Source organism: Typopeltis vanoorti, chromosome 2 (assembly GCF_054136105.1).
Source record: "Typopeltis vanoorti isolate ZY-2024b chromosome 2, IOZ_Tvanoo_1.0, whole genome shotgun sequence".
NCBI lineage: Eukaryota > Metazoa > Arthropoda > Arachnida > Uropygi > Thelyphonidae > Typopeltis > Typopeltis vanoorti.
In genome coordinates, this window is record NC_143550.1 from 73,261,599 (window position 1) to 73,285,963 (window position 24,365).

Sequence of the window (24,365 nt, forward strand, 5' to 3'; positions counted from 1 at the left end):
TGGGAATCGGTCGAAGAAGGGCTTAGAAAAAGTTCCTCCAGTCCGCGACTAGACTTGAACTTAAGTCTGACTTCGAGCGACCAAGCACAGAGGAAGCACGCGCCACTTCCACTGAGCTACACATGCTGAGGATTAGATTCTTAATCTCTCAGGAAATTTTTGAATCTTACTAAAAATATAAATGGATAATATAATATACTTTATAGGAATAACTTATTTTGTCAGAATGGCTCTTTATCTCAGTAATTTATTTCAGCTATTTTTAAGTTTATACTTAAAAATGAAATGAAAAAACGTCAATGAAAGGAAAAGTGGCATTATATTGCACCCTTCGACAGGAAAACACCTGAGTTCGATTTTCGTATTGAAAGGAGGAATATTTCTATGGACCTTTTCCAAATGAAGCTAAGTCAATCTCATATGGAAGTATGTTTTTTCCTCCAGGAAACTCATGTTTATGTGTACAGACAAATCAGCCATAAAAACACATGCAATTTACAGACCAAAAAATACAGTTAGTGGTGAGGGGTGATAGATGGCATTGACTGTAACTGCGTGTAGTTAGAGAATTAAGTAGTAGGGATGACGGTAAGATGTGTGTAGCGGAATAAAGTGCCCTCCCGTGATGTTGGAATCCTTAGAGGTGTCACATAACAATCTGCCAAATACAAGTATAATTTCATTTATCAAAAAAATTAAATATCAATTATAAGACATTGAAAAATTGTCAGATAGCACTCTAATGTATTTGGGGGGGGGGGGGGGGGGGATCAGCTAACACCTTTCATTACTGTATACAGAGTAGGCGAGGCCATTTTAGCCCTATCAAACTTTTGGGGATTGACTGGGCAGTTCAATCTCCATTAGTAGCCAATCAGAGATAGTTGGAACAAGCCTACCACTAACTTTATCACATCACCCCTCTTTCTCCTGTTAATCAGTCTTTAACCTATATACTCCCAATCTGTCCTCATAATCTCGATATAATCTTTGTAACTCTTCTTTGCACCCTTTCCACAGCTTCTTTGAAATCCAGGAGACCAAATCTGTGCACGATAATCCAGGTGTGGTCTTATCAAAGCCTTATAAAGAGGCAAAATGACTTCCCTAATCCTAGATGTCAAGGTTCGTTTCAACTTCCTATCGACCAATATGCCAAGTTCACTTGCTTCTCCTTGAAACATAACTCCACTAATATAATATGCCACTGGAAATCTAATCAAGCCAAAGTGTAGAACTTTACACTTACTAACATTAAACTGACAGACATTTTCGTTTGCCCAAATTTCCAGCTTATTCAACTCATTTTGTCAGTGCTGAATATTAGTAGTAGTATCCCTGATTGCCCTTCTATCTTCGCATCATCGACAAACAATTGCACATCTGGTGTTAGGCCTTACATGATGTCATTAATGTATATATTGAACAATAATGGTCCAAGGACTGAACCCTCAGGTCACATTAAATCTGGCAGATTCACACCCACTGTATACCACTTTTTGATATCTATCAACCATCCACCGATCCAATTCAAGGTTTTATATTCCAATCCCATATTCTCGAGTTTATGCATCAGCCTTTCATGTGGTATCCTATCAAATGCCTTAGAAAAATCCAACATTATCACAGTGTATCCATTCCCTTTATCCAACACAATAGTAACATTGTTATAAAATATGAGCAAATTGCTAAAACATGATCTTCTTTTGGTAGACCCATGTTGCTCCTTGCAGAGTTTGTTTGCTTGTCTATCCATTTCTGTATTCGAGTTCTTAACCAACTTCTCTAAAATCTTGACTATCACACCAGAGATACTGATGAGTCGGTAGTTGGACACATCAGTTTTCGCACTACCCTTGTACAATGGAACTATCATGCATTCCTGAGCTGAGACTCGTTATACAAACATGTGAAAGGCCTAGCAAATTCAACTGAACATTCCTTTAGCAAACGAGCTGATATTCCATCTGTCCCTATTGACAGATAGACTCAAACTAAAATGCTACATTGGACATTGTTGCCAACATTGTTTTATTGCATTTCTACCCTAATTGGACTTCTCATCTGATATCATTAATAGTACTCTTCCTCCTCTCCTATCTCTTCTGTCATTCCTAAATATAGTATACCCATTATACTCGATCCCAGTTACCATATCTTATTCTGATAGCCAGGTTCCACTAATTTTAACAATCTTAGGCCATCACATCATATTCAATAAAGCAACAAACTCAACCCGTTTGTTTCTGATGCTCCTGGGATTTGTGTATAGACGTAATAAATTACCACCTATCCTATTCTTATAATTAGATATGCAATCCATGTTCAAAGACATTCATATTTCTATCACGTTTGCCTACCATAGCTAACTTTCACACACATTTTTCCCATTTCTCACTTGATGATTTAGTTTCCCTGACTGTGCTGTGCATAGAATGTACATTATAATTTACTTGTCAGAGCATGGCATGAGCATTTCTTAAATGTAAGGGAAACACAGCTTACTAAACTTACAAGAAAAATTCAAAATTGTGCAACTATAAACTTATTATGAATGCATAATATTCCAGCATAAACAATTACTTGCATAGGATTACGATAACAGACTTCTTTTATTTATGCTATCTGAACTGTAGAAAATACTGTTTGTTAATCTCGCAAAAGATTAGGATGACATTTGCTTACAACAATGGTTAACTGCAAATACTTTTGTCTGTAGATATAAATATTAAATAAATTCTCTAAGGGTTTTTATTCACAAAGTGAGTAGGAGAGCTAACTGAGTCCACTTTTTTGAAGAGCTAGTATCTGTAGCAATCACTAACAGTGCACTCAAACTGTCAAACTGTCCCCCTCAAAGAAACCTTAGAGCTAATCCAAGCTAAATTTCCTCCCGATATCTCAGCCCTATTTCAGTTTACAATGAACTCAGGCTATTTCGTTTGGCAGGAAAAATTCTACAAACAGATAGAGGGGACAGCCATGGGTTAACCACTTTCCCCACCCTTGGCCAACTTCTTTATGGAGATGTTTGAAGAGAAAGCCTTAAACTCAGCCCCACAAAAACCTACCATATGGCTTCGCTACGTTGATGATGTTTTCGCTATTTGGCCACATGGCCCAGATTCACTCCTCTCCTTCCTAACAAACTTGAACAACCAACACCCCAGAATCAAATTCACCCTGGAAAAAGAGGAAAACAATAACCTCCCCTTCCTAGACACACTAGTCACCCGCCAACCTGATGGAACCTTTGTTTTCTCAGTTTATAGAAAACCCACCCATACAGGCAGATACATTCACCAACAATCCCCCCCCCCCCTCACAACAATATGGAGTTATTAAAACATTATTCAACAGGGCAAAAATAATCTGTTCTAATGATCAAGCCCTAACCACTGAACTAAATCACATCCGTGACACTTTCTCAGCCAACGGCTACCCCCTCCAAAAAATACTTAACCCAGTTATCCACAACCCACCACCCCCTCCCCTTCACAAAAAAGATTACTCTAAATCCATCACTATTCCCTACATCAGAGGCACCTCGGAAAAAATCAATAAAATCTTAAAAAAACATGACTTGACCACTTGTTACAGACCACATAGAAAACTGGCATCCCTTATCTGCTCCACCAAAGACCAACCACTTCCCCTAGACCTGCCTGGTGTATACCAGGTCCCTTGCAGCTGTAAACTGTCCTACTTTGGCCAAACAGGCAGGACAGCAAATATCAGAATCTCAGAACACAAGGATTACATCCGACTTCACCAGTACAGCCACTCTGGGCTTGCAGAACACACTCTGGATACTCGCCACAGAATAAGATGGAAGAAAGCTACAGTAATACACTGCAGCAAGTTCAAGTATGAAAGACTATTCATGGAATCAGCCTCGGCCCTTAGGAACATGCCAAACCTCAACAAATTTGGATGCATGAAACTGCCCCAAATTTGGGATACTTTTATCAGAAGAACTTCAGCCCAAAGGCCAAGAACTACCAATATAGCCCGCCAGGGAGCACCATCAGGACTTTAGGAAAACGCTAGCTTCCTAGCTTCAGTCTCATTTGCTGTTATTAGTACTTGTGTGCACGTGTCTTTATAGTAAGTTCCCAAGAAGATGGCAACGCGACGTTCGCCGAAATATCGGAAAGTATATATTAAAGTTTATTTAATCTATATTTCTAGTATACGCTGTCAATTCCTTAAATATTAGTTATCATTATTATCAAACTGTCAGAGGATCAAGGCTTTTGGGGGACAGATAATAGCAAACAAAATGTTGTCATCTTGTATTCCTAAACCATAATGTTACATCTGAAATAGTTGCATGGCAATTTTGGAGTGTGGAGTTGTCTTAGTAAACTTCAAATTTTTTTTATCAATTAGAAAAATGAAACTATAAAATAAAGGGGATTCAGGCCCATTGTTATGCTATGATGCTATATGTCATGCATAATAAATCCTATCTCATTGCTGTTTACATATTAGGTCTAAAGGCCTATTATAGCCAAGTAGACTTAGTTTTCATAATCCTAATTATGGGCAGACTATGGAAATAGGATTAATGTGGCATTGCACATATTTAAAATTATGGCTGACACAATTAATGAATTGAGGCTATGTCTGTTAACTGCATATTCTTCTGGTCAGTATGCCTGTTTTGCAGGATGCAACTTGATACTCAAAAGGGGAACCTTCCATCTCCATATGAGACTACATATCTCACACACAGTTGAAAAGCTTTTATAAAGGTTCTTCACACATCTTTCCAAATAAAGGGGTATTTTCTGAGAGAATACTCCTCACCAACTATGTAACAAACCATTTAACTTATCTTCAATCTTATTAAAGTTCTTCAGATCAAAAGCCCAATGCATACTGTGGTAAAACTAGTGACAATGCCCTTAGATTTGCATAATAATCTATATGTTTAATATTGCTTTTAAAACTTTGTAATCAACAGTTAGATTTTCACATTCACGGGATCCGTATTCATGGATCCATGCTTTCACGTTGTCAGTCACAAAATCACATCTTCAGTCTTGCAGTGAGCATTAGGTTACTTGTGCTTAAATGATTATACTTCTGTGAATACCATGAGTTCTGAACAAAGTACATCTAAAGGCTTCTGTCTGTACATAAAGTATGAACAAAAGTCTAAAAGGGCCAAGAAAGTGATGACATTGAACAAGGTGTGGATTCTAGATAAATGTCATGGGGCTCACATATTTGATATCAACAAAAGTACTATACATTACATGAAGAAACAAGAAACTGAGATCAGAGAGGCAATGCAAACTAGTGGAATGCTGCTAAATATGTGGCTTACGTTCATGATAAAGTGATGTTAAAATGGAAAATGCACTATTTATTTGGATAAAAGACCAGAACAAGAAAAACTTGCCTTTAGCAGTGGTAAGATTTCTGTTAAAGTTCTCATTCTTTACAGCAGATTTAAGCAGCAAACCCCTATATAAGCTATATCTGTTTCCAGCTGGTGTTAGTGACAGTGATGATCATGTGGTACTCACTTTGGAAATGACTATTTATACATGAAGTTTATGAAGTTTATTGACCAATCAGTATCACAGGAATGGTGGTTAAGATTTTGGAAAAATTGGTTATGGCTCATATTCATAAATGGGTTGAGAGAGAACTCTACTTTGCAATGAACAGCATGGGTTTCCTAAGGGAGGGTCATGTTTTTGCAACTGTGTCACATTCTATATTAACTTTACCACTGAACTAGACAACGGGGAATGGATACACCATGATGGAGAAAATGGGTTTGGATTATCACATATTAGCATGGATAAGAGGATGGCTTACTGACAGATATCAAAAAGTGGTATACAGGGGATGTGAGTCTGCAAGATTTAAGGTAACTAATGGTGTACCATCATGCATCTACACGCAGGACACACCAGGAGGCATAGTGCTAACCACCTTATCCTCAAGGTGATAGCAGTTTCAAATCGTAATGGGCCACTAGGCCTAATATATGTAAGAGGAGGAGGAATGGTGTACCATAAGGATCATTCCTTGGTCCATTGTTATTCAATCTATACATTAATGATATTGGAAAGGATTTGACAGATGACATACAGATATTTGCTGATGATGCAAAGATAGGTAGGGTAATCAGGAATGCTGCTGATATACAGTACTTACAGAATGACTTGAATAGGCTAGAATTATGGGCATGGGAAAATGGATGTCAGTAAATGCAAAGTCATGCACTTTGTTATGACTAGATATTCAATGTCGTACTATATTGATGGAATTATGCTAGAGGAAACTGATCAGGAAACTCAAAACATAATTACAATGCTGAAATCACGTGTTAAGATAAGGATGTCATTTTATCTCTTTATAACGCCTTGATAAGACCTCACTTGGACTATTGTGCTCAGGTCTGGTCACCTAGTTTCCATTGTGATTCTGATACAGTGGAGAAAATTAGAGTTAAAAATGATATCAGGATTATGAAATACTGATTATGAAGACAGATTGAGAATTTGTAGACTGCAGACACCAGCAAACAGGAGAAAGAAGGGGTGATATGATGAGACTTACAAACTTCTGAAAGCATCATACAGGATTTCAGTTGATGGAATTTTTCAGTTTATGGAGGGTAGGGAAAGGACAAGAGGGCATCCTTGGAAGCTGAGAATGAATGCCACTAAGAAAGAGGGTGATGGCTAGATTTTTCTCTCATAGGGTGGTGCATGATTGGAATGGATTGTCATTGGATGTTGTGAGTGCGAGCAGTGTGAATGAATTCAAGAATAAGTATGATAGCTGGAGTGTGTAGTATGTGGCCTCCTTCGATGAGTCCCTGACTACCTAAAGGTCTCTCTTAATAATATTGTTCTTCTTCTTGGCTATGTTTGCCTGTAACGTTTTCAAACGTTTAAAAAGTCATCTGCCCATCTCCTCCTGGGTCTTCCTCTTGTTCATTCCTTTGGTTTATATTTCTAAGCAATATTTGGCCATCTGTCCTCATTCATTCTTTCTAAGTGGTTTTTCCAGTTCTTGCTGTAGTTTGTGATGTCTTCTGTTATGTTAATTATGGATAAATGTTTTCTTATTTCTTCATTTCTTATCTTTTCTATTTGTATTAGGCATTTGCCTGTAACGTTTTCAACGGTTTAAAAAGTCAATTTGATTATTATTGTTTAGAAGCTGGATGTATTCTCTGGTCCATTCTTTTGTGGAGGGGCCTTCTTAATAATAACAATAATATTACAAGTATTAATAGTTTATTTGCTTGTGTAATGAGAATATCAGTAATAAGTGTTGCTGCCTAAGAGGAAAATCACAGATTTTGCCCAGATTACTGTTGAGGAAAAAGAGAGGGTCCAAAATTGGGGTAGGAGAAATAAACTCTTCAGTATATTTATAATTACTGTTCTAAAAAGTTTTCAGTGTGTTTATTTTTTAAAATATGGCCTATATGGTTTTGGACACTGAGTTTTTAATAAAGTTTATTAGAATTTCAATTTTTTTCATATTTTCTTCCACTTAGGGAAGGGTTAAACAGCATAATTTTGCAACATCTTAGAATCAATGTGAGTGTGTGTGTGTGGGGGGGGGGGGAGATTGGCATGCTCTGTGAAGAGCATCCACAAAGAAATTAGGAATTTATGGCCTCTGAAATGCCCTAGAATACAAAATAAATCTTAATAGTTATAAAATTATTCCTTTCTATCTCTTGTTCACAATCAGTTTTGGCCTTATCTTAGATAGGTCAGTAATCAGATATTATAAAGGCTTCTTGTTCTCATTCATTTAAAGTATGCATATGTGTTTTTAATATGAACCAATAAAAACAGAATTAGAGTATACCATTGGATTTGTTTTGTCATTCACATAAAAACTTCTGAAATAATCACTTTTCACTGCTTGTGCCCATGCTGGAAAAATCAAAAAAGACAACATTATGCACCGTGAAGAAATAAAGTACAAACCCAATTCTCAAAAAGAGCAAGACAATGACTAAAATTATCAACTTAACTATGAAAGAGAGATAGGTTCATGTAGTCAGAATAATGACATATGCCCTCTGGCTGGAAAGATTGGGATTTAAATCCAATTAAGGATGCAAGGAACTTCTAGAGTGCTTCAATTACAGATGAATCATTCTGGTTCCAAGATGAAAGTTTTATATGTATATCTTGAAATCTCATTTTCCTCTCTCAAAATGAACCAGCTGATTATCACAAGTGACTGATATGCATGATACACTCCTTCACCTTACAAGTCCTGGCTTGAACAACTGAAACATATTGTACAGAATGCTAGTTTCAACCTGTAGTCTAAAAACAAACTCAAGAACCTTAAAATTAAGATGATTAATTTCGGTTATAATTATTTGGCACTTTCATTGCTGCCTTCATGAGTCTGCGCTAAGGCAATTCGTGAATGCTGGTGACTGTATTCTTGTAAGCTCGCTGGTCAATTTAATTTTACAAAACTTTTATAGTTTCTACATTTGGCTTTGAAATAATGCTGAATCTAATATCCACTTTACTTATATAATTTTGCATAGTTGAATAAAGAGCCAAAATTTTGGCTCTATTTTAGTAAACAGCACTCTTGTTAAAGTGGAAAAAATATTCCTATGGTAATTATCGTGTTAAATGTGCATACAAAAAAAAAAAAAAGCTAAAAACATATAACAAACACACGCTATCTCAAATGTGGCATTTTTATTCCAATGTTCTTGAATCCCCCTAAGCTATTTCACATCATTCTTAAATTTCACGACTTTTAAATAATTTAATTGCATGCTAAAAACATTAATAATTAAACAATCAGTAACATAAACGATTACTAGTTTCTCATCAAAAACAAATTTTAAACTGACCACCACAAACAGCATGAGGAAGAGAAAAATTATCTTTTGGCTTTTCCTTTCCATATTTATCTGATACGATGAAAATGAAATAGATTTTATGCACATATACCAGATAGTCAACATAAACAAAAACTGTGCAAAAAAATGAGAAAAATTCTCAAATTCTAAGCCAAAAAAACTATGGTAAAAAATATTCAAGCACTTTGAAATAATTCATTTCTCCATTCCTAAAGTCTGAATTCCTTCTGTGACCTCCAAGTTGTTACGATACTCTTGCACACTTTTCTGTATTAAAAAAAAAAAAAAAACTTTATTATAATAAAATGAAAAAAGTACTTCCAAAAAGTACATCTTAATGAAATCAATTTATAATTTTTAAATCTTTAAGCAATGAAAGATCTTGCAGATTGAAAATATAATGCAAAAAGAATAAACAATTATCTGCTTAATACAAAGCTCAATACTGCTTAACAACAGTCCCAGTCTTATAAATGGCAACCAGCCTTAAAAATATATGGCAATTAAAAACTGGTAATAACTGGGAAGTGATTTTTTTTTTTAATTTTTCCATTTAAGTCTTTTTTTAGCTTTATTAAAATAATGGTAATATTTTTTTTTTTGCAATTTATTTAACACCGTATATTTGCTTGAAGTAAGGATAAATATGAATATATCCTTTATATTTTTTTTAACCAAGCAACATTTGCACACTAAAATTCAAACATTTCTAAAGTAATCACTAACTTATACAAGATTTTATAACACATCTTGATTTACACTATTTAAAAGAAGTGATCATCACCTATGAGAAGTCCAATATTATCTTTTTCTAGCACTTTTGATTTTTAACAGGTTAAAATCTTGATGCATAAATACTATTTGCCTACCTGGTATAATGTAATTTATCACCTTTCTTTAAAATAAAGTTCTATGGTTAAGAAGTCTTTTGGCTATTTTCTTAATTTTTTAAATAAGATAATACTATCCACAGGAAGTCATTAAACCTATAGCACAATAGCACTGTGGATGGTCAGAAAAGTAAAGATAAAGAAGAAACAAGTTTCTTCTTTATCTTTACTTTTCATTCGTTTTCAATTTCATTTCATTTTCACATTCAATTTCATTTCATTTTCACATTCAATTTCATTCATTCATTTCAATGAATGAATTGAAAAAAAAAATGTTCTTTAAGCTTGGAGGTGAATTGTAAAATACTTAAACAGATGGCACGTTTTAATGGATTTAAAAGAACACGGGAATTACTGATGCTAACTCTGGTAAACACAGATAATGGAAATATCTGTAGAAAAGGTAAGAAGCAGAAACTAAATGTCTGCGAAAAAAGAGAGTTGAGCAAATTGGTGAGAGATCACTTTTTCCTGTGGATAATGATGCCATTGCACCCTACTTGCTCAAGTACAAGAGTGGAAAAAAGGCTGGATAAAAAAAAAAGCTATAGTCAACAGCTTTGGCAGACTGGAAAGCATCATGACTGACATTCAGACATTATGTAAGTTTCCTGCTTTTAGCTGTTTCGAAATCAGTTTGGGTTAGTTTGCTTGCAGCTATTTTGAGATTTGATATAAATAGAAAAGGAAGATTAAGATTTAAATGAAAGCAAGTAATATGATTGTTCTTCACTTGTATACAGTTTTCAAGCACTACTTGCAGAACGAAAGCTTTGATAAAAGATATGAATTTAAAATAAATTAAACTTGCCAAGAAATTATATTCTTGTTTAATCCTGTATCCAAGTATAAGCAAACAAAGTTTGCTCATGACACATCTTCACAACTAGGCTATTTGTACATACAGGCTAATGACATACATCGATTGCCTTAATATCCCATTCTGCAAAGCATATATCTTTTTAGACATGTATAATGCTATGAATGATGGGAAGGGACACTATCCAGAATATTTTGACCTTTAATAATACCTCATCAGTGTGGAAGCCAGACTCAGAAGAGATATCAAGGTTGAAATAATGTAGAAATTATATATTTCTAAAATACAAGTACTGAAAAGGCATATGATCTTATTGCTAAAATACTTTGAATTAGATAGTTGAAGAAAGATTTTTTTCCTTGGTTATAACTTAAATCAAAAAGTTGTATTACTAAAATAATAAGATGATACATATTTACATTGCTTATATATATGGGAAATAAATGACTTTGCATTACTTCAACCTTGGTATCTCTTCTGGCTCCCACTGATGAGAATTCAATAAAGTTCAAAACTGGCCTGGGTAGTGGCCCTCCCCATAACACATAACATTACACACTTCCAAAACTGTGTGCTTTGCATTATGAGATACTAAGGTAACTGATGTGAAATCATTACCCTGTATATACAAGTAGCCTAGGTGTGAATACTTCACAAGAAAACTTAGATAAAGAATTAAACAATATAATTTCTTGGCAAGTATAATTTAAAGTATAACCATGTGAAAAAACTTTCTACAAGAATTTAAAGTGAATGAGAAATAAATATTTACAAACTAACAGAAGTTGCTTCAGCGATGTCCAGTACAAATTTAAAGTGAATGAGAAATAAATGCTTACATACCAACGGAAACTTTATGTATATTGGTTATTCATAATGATATTACTTAAGTAATTTATAATGGCATGAGGTATCATAGAGAATACTGAACCTGTATAGAATAGATAATAAAATACATGCTTAATTAAAGCTCTTTACAGTTCCTCAGAAATGTTAATAGAAATCAATGGTAACAAAAGCAAGCCTTTCAAAATGGAAAGTGTACATCGTGGCTGCATATTTCACCTATGCTTTTTTAACTTAAACAGGTAACCCTCGTATAACGCGGTTTCGATATAATGCGGTCTACAAATTGTAGTTACCCTTTATTGTTTCATATATTTTTCACCACACAACTTAAAAATCAAATTTTATCTTCGTTAAATTTGCGTAAGCCAGTATCATCATGTAGTTATAAGTAGCAAATTTATATTAGGAGAAATACTCTTTAGCATGCATGTACGTCAATTGTTTACCATATAAAGTGTTTATAGTTGAAAATTGTCTTCGTTTCTGCCAGGAAATTGCATTAAAAATCATCTCTCTTAATCTCAAACTGAGTACTTTATTTTCTAGTGAGTTACATACAATATGTAATGCGTTTTTTATGTAAAAAATTTATTTTTATAGTAATGGCCACTAAGAGGGCTTTTGCGATATGTTGAAAATGAAATTAGTGAATTAATTGATGAGAAAATAGATTTAAATGAGGATGAACTGGTACAACTAATAGATGACGTCGAACCAAATGGCAGGGAAAGTTCTGCAGAAGATTCTGATTGTGATGAATCTGTTAAAGAATTCAGTTTAAAGAAATTAGCAGAAGGATTGGACTTGGCAAGAAAGTTAGTGATCCCTCAATGAACAGCTCCAGAAAATTCACAAGACAATTGGATATTTGTTTAGCTCCATATTTTGAACTTAATAAAAAATTGAAGCATAGTGGTAAGCAAGGTCTTATTACTGATTTCTTGATAACTAAACCAGCCAAATATGCAATAAGAATTATACAAATGATGTCCAAGAGATTTCAAGTGATGACGACGTCCGATCACTGGTAAATAAAAAACATCTTCAAAATGTTAGTTTTGAAGACAGCAATGATGATTAAAATATGTACTTTATTTTATTTTGCCTAAAACATTTATGAATTATGTGTGATGAAGTTTATGAACAATTTGTAATTTTTATAAGAAGTTTATTCTATGTATTTGTTTCAAAGTTTATGTTTTCTTAACTTACATGAATTAAATAAAAAATATTTTTGTTAGATATGTCGTTGTTTATATAATTAAAAAAAAAAAACGATTTCGGAACATAACCCTACTTTTTCTACGTGATCTGAGTCTCACATAGCGTGATTTATACAACGCAGCATTTCTATGAAACCTAACAACCGTGTTATACGAGGGTTACCTGTACTTGGAATATACGAGGATTGTCTGAAAAGTTCTCGGCCTCGACCATAGATGGCAAAACTATCGGCAAGATTTTTTTTCTAAGTTGGCATGTATGTCATAAGCATCCATGTGAAATTGCAAGTCATTCTATCAAGTAGTTTGTTTGATACAGCTGTCTGAAACAAAAGTGTTGTCTGTATCCCTTGAAATGGATAAAATTGAGTATCATGCAGTTATAAAATTCTTTACAGAAGAAGGTTTAATGCAAAAAGAAATTCATTCAAAGTTCATAAAAGTTTATGTGCACTCTTCTTAGTTTTCAACAATTAAGAAATGAGCTAACGAGTTTAAGCATAGCCACAATAGCCTTGAAGATGATCCACACGAAGGACGTCCAAAAAGTGTAACAACACCAGAAATCATTGATCAAGTGCACAATATGGTATTCGATGACCAATGAGTCAAAGTGTGCAAAATGGCTGAGACTACAGACGTTTTAAAAGAACGTGTAGGATATATTTTGCATGAAGAATTGCATATGCAAAAGCTTTGTGCAAGTTGGGTGCTAAGATTGATCACAGCAGATCAAAAATGAACTCTCATGAAAATCTTTGAACAGTGCTTGGAGTGTTTTAACAAGAATAAAACTGATTTTGTGCATTGATTTATAACTATGGATGAGACTTGGATTCACCATTACATGCCAGAATCCAAACAGCAGTCAAAACAGTGGGCAGAAGCCAGTTGTTCAGCACCAAAGAAGATAAAGTCGGTTCCGCAAGAAACGTCATGGCATTGGTGTTTTGTAATGCTAAAGGCATTTTGCTTATTAATTATCTTGAAAAGAGTAAAACAATAACCCAGGAAATATTATTCCAATCTTATAACCAGGCTAGACGAAAAAATTGAGGAGAAAAGACCTAGTTTGCATAAGAAAAAAATGGGCAGGGCAATGCACCTGCCCACAAAGGTGTTTTGGCAATGGAAAAATTAAGGGATCTGCACTATGAATGATTGGAACATATGCCTTATTTCCAAGATTTGGCTCCCTGTGACTTCTATCTCTTCCAAAAACTAAAACTCTTCCTCACTGGTCAGCATTTTTCTTCGAATCAAGAGGTGATTGCAGCTGTAGAGGGGTATTTTGCATATCTTACTGAAAACTACTACAGGGACAGGATAATAAAGGTGGAGCATCGCTGGAATAAATGTATTAGTCTTAAGGGAGATTATGTTGAAAAATAAAAATAATTCTGAAATTATAAATTCGTTTTTTTCATTGTCAGGCTGAGAACTTTTCAGACCACCCTTGTATAATAAACTTAGAAAACAGTGGTATTGGAATTACAGTTGATGGCAAAAAAAAAAAAAAAAATCAATAATGTCAGATTTGCCAATAACACTGACCAAACAGCAAAGAATGAACGTTTACAATAAACCTATGAAAATTTCAGTTACTGATGAAAAATTGGAAGTAGAAAGATGCACCCACTTGGGAAATGTACAACACAGAGATGGCCAGTCTAACATGATATTAAAGCATGCACTGTTAAAGCAACTTTCTTCCCTTCAGAGATTACAGCAACTTTGGAAGAATAATAAAACACAGCCAACTATAAGATTATCTCCTCGATACCCTTAGCCTTCAAGATGAAGTACTACAGAAAACTTTTGAAGATATCAACCATACACTGCACACATAACAAAAGATGAGATTAGAAGGAAAATTCACTCGACTGCCAGAACACAAGAAAACATCATCACTAAAATACATCGGAAACAGCTCCGGTGGCTAGGCCATATAACTAGATCAGATAGTTTGCTTAAAATAGCAAGAATGGATAGAGTGAGTTGGTAAGAAAAGAGTTGTTAATCAGTCTGATTGCTCTCTCTCTCTCTCGTATTATATTGTCTTCAGTATTTTTAGGGGAGCTTTTGGGAGGCACTACCCCAGATGTACAAGCATTGCTCAATGGAAGGATTTGTACAGAGTTAACAGCTATTTAGAGGTGAAGTAATGCCTTAAGTGAAAGAGAAATTCTAATTTTTTGGATGCTGAGGAGGCAATGTTTGTAATATATTTGTGCCATGAGTTCTGATGTCAAAGTAATCCAAAGGAGAAAAATCTCATCGTGTCTAGATTTAGGCATTGTCAAAGGTAAGGTTGGAATGATACTATTCTTTTTTTTTTTTTTTTTTTATGTCTTATGGGAAATAAGACATAACTGTGTTTTGCAAACACTGAAATTGAAAAGGATATCTCAGCCACCATCAAAGAATAGTTTGGAGATCAGAATTTAGGTTTGTAGAGGTTGTTGTGTAAGGTGAGGGCAGGTTGTTTGGTGCAAGGTTTGTCAAGTGAAAAGTATAAATGTTGTATATCATCAGTGAAACTGTGTACTGGACTGACAGTCAACTGGAGCACTGATGTATAGAAGAAAGAGGGAAGATGAAAGGATGGAATCTTGCAAGATCTCAGCATTAGTTACATAGAAGAAATGGATCCACCCCGTATGACATGCAAAGTGAATCCAGAGAGAAAATTGGCAATCCAGTTGCAGAGGTCATGGGACAGACAAAATGATGAGAGCCACTTAATAAGCCCTTGTGGCAGTTCAATTTGAAGGCCTTAAAGATGTCATGTGCAACCACTTACGATTCACCAAATTTTTCCATGGTACTTATCCAGAGGATAAGTACCATGGAAAAAGGCTATTTTACACTCAATCAACTCATAAAATACAAAATATACAAATCCCAAATCTGCCCATGCTTTGAATACTGTTTGCATTTATGGAGTGGTGCACCTAAAACTTCCCTTAAAATCCTTGATGCTGTCCAGAGGCAAATAATTAGCTTGCTGATAATCTCTCTCTTACAAATTTACAAATGAAGTATTCCGAAACAATCACAACTTGTAACTCTTCAAAAAAAACATCAATAAATTTCTATCTCAGTCCTTATCTGCATCCCATATACGGTACTGATGTGCTTATAGGTCTCTTGACCTCTCATGTATAGGATATTATAGAAAGAAAAAAAAAACCTACCCTTTCAAAGAAACATGAGATTGCACACTGAGCTACTGAAGATCATGTTCACAACACATGAGGACTTTGGAACTGCCTCCATTAGATATCGTGACAGGTTCTAATGTTATTATCTCTTTGGTAAGTTTTCCTTTTACCAACTCTGAAATATTCATCTTGTGATTTCCCTGCAATGTTCTGGAGTTTCCAGATATACTGCTAATGCAGGTTTCATCTAGAAGAATCAACTCTATCAAAGCAGAAGGAACCTGGCTAGTCATGTGGAGAATCTCTGCTCTCCAACCAAAAAAAAAATTGTGGATTTGTATCACAACCCATTTACAAATAACTTTGTGGGCATGGATGTGAATGTGTCCTTGGATGAATAGATGAATTGCATCACCAAGTGTAAAACCATCACAATACTTATGGGAGGCCCAAAAAAAGCTTGAAAAATTAATATTTATTAATTTTATTTATTAAAGTTAATATTTATTCTGTAGATCAGGATTATCTAACCTTCAGCTCACCCACAGTACCAACATACGATGTTTACATGCCCCTTTCATGGCAGAAACTATCATTTTAAAGCAAATGGCAGCAAACTAAATGAACAGTTTGGTATTTTTAAACTATTCATCTTATCCAATAAAAATCATTTTTTGGGCAAAGAATAGTGATAGGCAGGGTGGCATAGCAAGTATAAGGTTATTCATTTCGGGATGACAAAGTGACAGTGGAATGAAGAAGTGGTAGAGAGGACCCAGAACAAGTGAACAAGATGATGACAAGTCTGTAGAATGCTTCTTTTGAGAATAAACTGAAAATTTATCAGGTATAAAATTTGGTTAATAATCAGAAAAAGAGGGGAGGGGGTGACAAAAACATATAAATTAATAAAGTGGGTTTTGTAAAATTGATGCAGAAGAAATTTTTCAATACATGATACGAGGGGAGGAAAACAATAAATCATCCCCTTGAAGTTGAGCAAGAGTGTGGGTAACATGGACATGATTTTTCTCATGTCTGTCTAGATTTTTCTGCTTGGAGAGTGGTGAATAAATGGAATGGATTGCCAGAGGTAGTCCTGAATGCTTTGTCAGCTAAGAAGTTTAAGGAGATATAAAGAAAAGAGAAACTTTATTCGAAACTTATGTTGAAATAAGCTCTTCCTGTGATTCAGATTTCACAGAGCATCTGAAAAATAAAATTTTAACAGTTCTGTTTAATCATCACGTTCCAGCAACTTATAAAGGCTTACCTCAAATTTTTCAAGCATATGTTCACATACATTGTACAATTCTTCTAAACCTTTTTTAAATACATCTGAGGCAGGAACACCTAAAAACAAAAGTGGATATATGCAAAATATTTAATATTATATTTAAAAATTAATAATAATTTAAAATACACAGCAAACCTATATTCTTATAATGAAAACCTCATTTTCAATTGAACATGAATTGCAGTAATTCACATAATAACCATTCAAGCATTTCTAAGTTTGTTTAAGCCTATCATGAAGTGACCATTTGGCAGATATGACCAGTTTGTAATATAAAGTGAAAAATGTAGAGCCAGATATTGAGTTGCTCTATTTCACTGATTTCACATAATACTTGGATAATGGCTTCTATATGCTGAACTTGTACACATTCTCATCCTCCCAATGATAACATCATAATACTGAGTAAATATTTCATATTTACTCAGTGTGATGAGCACATAAGTGTCATATGCGGTACTCGCACTGATGGTGACGCCTCAAAGAGAAGAAGCCATCTACCATGACTTGCAGAGAACAACCAGAGAGAAAGTTGGCTACTGATAGAAGTTTTTTTTTTTTTTGAAGAAGAAAAATTGCAGGTTATAGTTATTTGGGAATACTTCATAAGGAAGACTGTTTCAAAGGACAGAAACAGATGGAATAAAAGAGAATAAGGAGGAGAAGCAGATTCAGTGTTTTTGCAGTTGCACAATAAAGGGATGCTGGGCTACTGCTCTTGTATTAGCAGGTGAAACAGTACCTGTAGAATAGACAGAGTGCTGAAACATTGAATTTGTAAGATAGGGGGTTTGAAGTAAATCTGTCAAAGAAGGTTCATGTATGAGCCAAATTGCTCTCCTCCAGACAGGAACAAGAATTTTAAGGGAAGTTTTAAATGCACCGCATCAAACATGTGAACAATATTCTAAGCATGAGCAGATTTGTATATAGTTAAGAGTTGGCTGGGTGCAATCCATAAGAGAATAACTAGTTTTTGGATGCTGAGGAAGCTATTGACATGATGTGTATATGCCAGGAGAGACTGGAGGTAAATGTCAGTTTAAGCAAAGAGATCTGATCATGTCTGGTGATTTGTGTATTACTAAGAGTAAGGGGAGGTGAGCTGAGCTGAGATCTCTTTTGCAAGACTATTTTGGTAGCATTGAACATGATTAAACTGTCCTTGTCCCAATGAAGGATGGTCTGTATGTCAATATTTAAGACACTGGTTGTAGATGATTTCAAAGCTTGGAATGTCAGAGTACTGCATGGTTTGTCAAATGAGTAGGATATATGAAAGGAGAGTACAAAAAGTACTATCATCTACAAAGCTATAGATAACACTGGTGGTGATTGAGAGGTAGGTAATTTACCTATGGGAGAAAGAGAAAGTGATAGGACAGAACCTTGAGGCAATCCTGCATTGATAGCAAAGCTCAAAGAGAGGAAGCCATCTACCATGACTTGCAGAGAACAATCAGAGAGAAAGTTGGTTACCCATTTACAGAGGATGGCAATTTGTTTAGCAGGCCTTGATGCCAGGTGCGGTCAAAAGCTCTGGAAATGTCAATGACAGCACAAGTTTCTCAGAACATTTCCATACCATACAACCAGTGGTGAATGAAGCTAAGAGGTCAGCTGTGGATCTTGAATGGCAGAATCCATCCAGGTGGTGGTCGCTGATGAATTAGTGAGCCTCTAAGTAGTGGAGAAGTTGGCCATTGATGACTTTTTCCATTATGGAGAGGACTGAGGTGATGGCAACTGGTCAGTAGTTTGACGGTACACTTCTATCTCCTTTTTTTTGGAATAGGATGGATATGAGATTGCTTCCACATGTGAAAGTACCAGCTAAATATAATGGATTGTAGAGATGATGCAGGACAGGCATCAGCTCTGCAGCATAATGTTTGAGGGCAATTGGAGAGATGTCATCAGGACTAGAAGACTTTTAGTGTTCTAGTCCTGAAGTTATTTAGTAATTTTTCGATGTCTTTTTATCAAATATCTACAGGACACATGTGGTGCTTGGATGCTAGTATGATAGGAGGCAATTTCCTTGGTCATCTATGCAGAAGTTTGAGGAAAAGATGCTAGAAGAATAGCTTTATCTTTGGGTGAAGAAATAGTTGTGCCGTCAGGATGAGAGAGAAGTGGAAATGTAGGTGAGCAGAAGTGCATCCAATGGACCTTAGAAGGGACAAGAAGGCACATCTTCCATTTGCATAGGAGACAGGTTGTTGCACTTTATTTAGATATGATGATTACTGGTTTGCATTGGTAGCACATCCACCAATAAACCAAGCCCCATCCAACTGAAATGCACCCATACCATTACCGAACCTCCACCAAACTTGATAGTTGGAATGATGCAGTCCTGCCAGAATCATTTGTTGGATGATCTCCATATCCAAACAGTCCTTGATGCAAGCCAACTATAGTAAGCTGAATTTTATTTCTCCTCAACTGCTTTGATACTTTCTGCTGAACTAGAACTTGGAAAGTAGATAAGGATTTGGGGTACAATGAGGAATGAAGGCCTTCATGCCAATGAGGATAATTTCTGTGAGGAGTTGTTTGAGTAAAGGTGTTCTCTGAAAAAGAGGACACTTGCACAAAATTATGGCTCATGTTATTGGCTTAAACCTCTCTGGTGTACAAGGGTGGTATGAAAAGTTCTCGGCATTGACTGTAGATGGCAACACTATCGGCAAGATTTTTTTTTTTTAAGTTGGCACATCTGTCATAAGCATCCATGTGAAATTGCAAGTCATTCTATCAAATAGTTTGCTTTATACAGTTGTATGAAGCAAAAGTGTTGTCTGTATCCCTTGAAATGAATAAAATTGAGTATAGTGAGGTAAAATTCTTTGTAAAAGAAGATTTAACGCCAAAAGAAATTCATTCAAAGTTCATAAAAGTTTATGTGCACTCTTCTTAGTTTTTGACAATTAAGAAATGGGCTAACAAGTTTAAGCATGGCCGCAAAGTGCATGAAATTGATGAGATTATAGGCATTTCAAAAGAACATGTAGGATATATTTTGCATGACGAATTGCATATGAAAAAGCTTTCCACAAGATGGGTGCCGCACTTGCTCACATCAGATCAAAAACAAGCTCGCATGAAAATCTCTGAATAGTACTTGGAGCATTTTAACAAGAATAAAACTGATTTTGTGCATCGATTTATTACTATGGATAAGATTTAGATTCACCGTTACACACCAGAATCCAAACAGCAGGCAAAAACAGTGGGCAGAGGCTGGTTGTCCAGTGCCAAAGAAGACAAAGTCAGTTCCATCAGCAGGAAAGGTCATGACATCGGTGTTTTGGGATGTTAAAGGCATTTTGTTTATTAATTATCTTCAAAAGGGTAAATCAATAACTGGGGAATATTATTCCTATCTTTTAACTAGACTAAATGAAAAAATTCGGGAGAAAAGAACCGGTTTGCATAAGAAATAAATTATCTTTCATCAGGACAATGTACCTGATCACAAAGATGTTTTGGAAATGGGAAAATTAAGAAATCTGCACTATGAATTGTTGGAACATCCACCCTGTTCCCCAGATTTGGCTCCCTCTGACTTCTATCTCTTCCCAAAACTAAAACTCTCTCTCACTGGTCAGCATTTTTCTTTGAATCAAGAGGTGATTGCAGCCATAGAGGAGTATTTTGCAGATCTTACTAAGAACCACTACAGGCACAGGATAATGGAGGTGGATCATTGCTGGAATAAATGTATTAGTCTTAAGGGAGATTATGCTGAAAAATAAAAATAACTTGGAAATTATAAATTCGTTTTTTCATTGTTAGGCCAAGAACTTTTCAGGCCACTCTCGTACCTTCCAGGTACACTGTAGAGGTTTAAACTAATTTATAGTTTACATTTAAATTTAATTCAGGTTGTTATCTGTTAGTAAGGTAGACACTCAATCAGCTGAACAATCTCTTCTGCAGTAATAGGTGTTTATGGGATTGCAGCACATATATTAAAGAAGTATTCAGCAGAAATAGCTGTGCCTATGACATGATTGTATAACATTAGTCTCAGCACAGGAAAGATTCCATTCCACAGAATGGAAAGAATGTATGATAATCCCACTGCACAAGGGTGGCGAAAATGCCGATTTTCAAGGTGATGTAGATACCATGAAAAGAGTGTAGAGAAGGGTGTTAAAGATATCAGAATTATGGAATGCAGATTAGGACAGATTAAAAACATTTTTAATCTGTCCTAATCTGCATTCCATAATTCGGCAGACACCAGCAAACAGGAGAAAGAGTGATGATATGGTAGACTCAAAATTTTCTGAAAGGGTCATATAGCATATCCCAGTAAATGAATTTTTTTCATTATAGAAGGTGGGGAGAGGATGAGGGAATTCAATCAAGAAAGCAGAGAGAGCTAGATTTTCCTCTCACAGAATAGTGCAAGTGAAAGTAGTGTGAATGAATTCAAGAAAAGGTATGACAGCTGGTGTGGATGATGTGCGGCCTTCAGTGATGAGCTGACTCCCTGAAGGTCTAATAATAACAATTGATCCACATTACAAGATGAAAATTTATGCAATTACAAAAAACTGATTTTGTGAAAATAATTAAATAGCAACTATGTTAATGGCAGATATATACTATGTTGATAACAGTATTTAGGCACCTAATTTTGGTTAAAAAAAAATGCATTTAGAAATTATATTTTAGAAATGTAATTTCTAGAACCAAGTGGGGACCACCTTTGGTCTGAATGACATCAACAACCCTTTGGGGCATGCTTTCAATCAATTTCTGATGTCGCAACAGGAATTTCTTCCATTCTTTAGGCAAAGCTACCCCAATGCTGATGATGGGTGCTGTGGTCTGGAGCAAATTCAGCAGCATTCTAATTTGTCCCAGAGATGTTTGATGGGATTGAGATCTGGAGCCAGAAGTCCAATGCTTCAACGTTGTTTTGTGGAAACCAGTCTCAGACAAGCAGTGCAGCATGGCACGGAGCATTATCATGCTCCATGCCAAAACATGCAAGGTCGGAAGCATGAACATGTCCAGATGTCCAAGTAGCCATCAGATATTATGTCTGATGGCTACTTGGGCACATCCACCAATAGACCAAGTCCCATCCAACTGAAACACACCCATACCATTACAGAGCCTCCACCAAATTTGATAGTTGGAATGATGGAGTCCTGCCAGAAGCATTCCCTGGAACTCTAGTTCCAAACACAAGTATCAGAGTGAACCATTTCAAAGTATGACTTGTCACTCCAAAGAACGCTTTTACTATTCCATTTACTGTGGTACCCTAAGATGTTCGATGGGATTGAGATCTGGAGCCAAACAGTCTGATGCCTCAACGTGTTTTGTGGAACCCAGTCTCAGACAAGCAGTGAGGTATGGTACCCTAAGGCATACAACACTGTGGGCAGTTCTTGTGCTGAGGGACATTGCTGCATCATTTTCCAGGTTGACTGTGAGGTCTGCCGCTAATGCCATGAGGGAAGTTCTGTCTCGAACATTCCGAGACAGAACATCTCAATCTCAGTCAGTGAGTGTCGGTGGCTTACAGGGCATATTCCTGCTGTGGTAGCACCATCAACTTTCCATCTACGAATGACATAAGTGACAACAGTGGATTTCAGTATACTGAGACAGGCAATGTCACAGACAGAAAGATCACTGATGCGACATCCAACCACCATCCCACAGTGAAATCTGTCAGTTCGGGTGAACATGGCATCTTGGCAAAGAGTAAAATGAAAAAACATGAAGCACATCCGACCTTTTATTACCAGACTTATGCAAATACTCCCTGAATATTTGCATGTGGTGGGATCCGAACTTTGCATTGCACTTAAGGTGTCCAAATAGTCCTGTCAACATAGTGTATATATTTACATAAATGCAAAAAATGAATGTTTATTACAGCAATGAACCACATATAAAATAATGAATAATTCGTTATAAGCTGTACTCATTGCACTAGACATCTACTGTAATTGTTAAATAGGAAGCACTAATTCAAAGAATTAGCAGTGCTTAGATTATGATCCCACTAAATCTCAGATTAAGACAAAAAGTTTAATCGAAACAGTATTGTCCTGACTTCTTTAAATTACAAGAAAACATTCACAAACTGTTCCATCTGCCCCTGCCATCCCCACCCCCAAGAATTATAGATGCCACTGATTACCCTGCTGCTATAAATCATCCAAACAATTATCAAAAATCCCTTAAATCCTACTCACTGGACATACCTCATCTTACATAAAAAAGCTCTATTAATTTTAAAACTTACATTGAAAATTAAATTGTAAATAATGTTATTAGTGGCCAACTCTGATATCACCTCACTATTTACCAATATTCCCTTGAATATTAAAATTAAAAATGTTTTTCCTCCAAATAATGTATTTTCTTTTGCCAGAATGAATTCGTCTATTCCCCTACCAACTTTTTCATGAAAGATTTTAAAAAGCATGCTACAGGCTTAACCTTCTCATGTCTTCTACTGATTAAAATACATGAATGATGTGCTCTTCATTTGGCCTCATGATCCAGACTGACTCTTTCCTCCATAACCTCAACCATCCAAGAATATAATTTGCAATGGAAAAGGAAACTAACAGCATGTTACTAAGATGTATAGCCTTCCTAGACATCTCAGTAACATGCCTTCTTAATGGTAATCTCTTTCATAGCATACAGAAAACATGCTCATGTGGACACATTCACGAATCCCCCCTCCCCCCCACACACACACCTCCACAATATGAAAACTAACCAATACAGCTTACAATCTTTGTTCCAATGAGGTCTCTCAGCCCCCACAGTTCACGGACAATTTATCGTGCAAAAATTGATCGTGGGGAAAATTCATCGAAAGGAAAAATCATCACGAGGAAAAATTCATTGCAGGAAAAATCATTGGAGAAAAAATTCACTTAAAGCATTATTCGCTAGAAAATTGAATGGTTTAACTGTTGCAGCTCGGACCCATTAACGTGTTTCCCACGTTTCGGTTCCAAACTAGTCAGTAAAAACATGTTATGTAAAGGTGTGTGATATTTGATAATAAATTGTATCTGAGAGATACTATGAACTCCGATGTCAGTATAGTATTGGTTAATTTTTTTTATTTGTTTCTTTTTATTCAATAATTTCTAGATTGTATCTGAAAATAAATAAATCATCATGTATTATATTTGTAGCATTTTTTTTATAAGCTTTATTGCATTTCAGCACATACTAGTAAT

The 24,365-nt window shown here is 35.5% G+C and overlaps 1 protein-coding gene across 2 annotated transcripts in view; it reads right to left on the bottom strand.

The window, feature by feature from the left end:
- Positions 1–8,702: 8,702 nt before the first annotated feature.
- Polr1D (RNA polymerases I and III subunit AC2 l(2)37Cg) overlaps positions 8,703–24,365 on the bottom strand; it is a 41,470-nt gene continuing 25,807 nt past the window's right edge. For both annotated transcript variants that reach the window (XM_090405917.1, XM_090405926.1), the window contains exons 4-5: positions 17,104–17,183; positions 8,703–9,151 (exon numbers count right to left, since the gene is read on the bottom strand). In XM_090405917.1, coding sequence (XP_090262043.1) covers positions 9,080–9,151; positions 17,104–17,183 — 152 coding nt within the window. In that variant the 3' untranslated portion in view covers positions 8,703–9,079. The remainder of the gene's footprint in view (positions 9,152–17,103; positions 17,184–24,365) is intronic.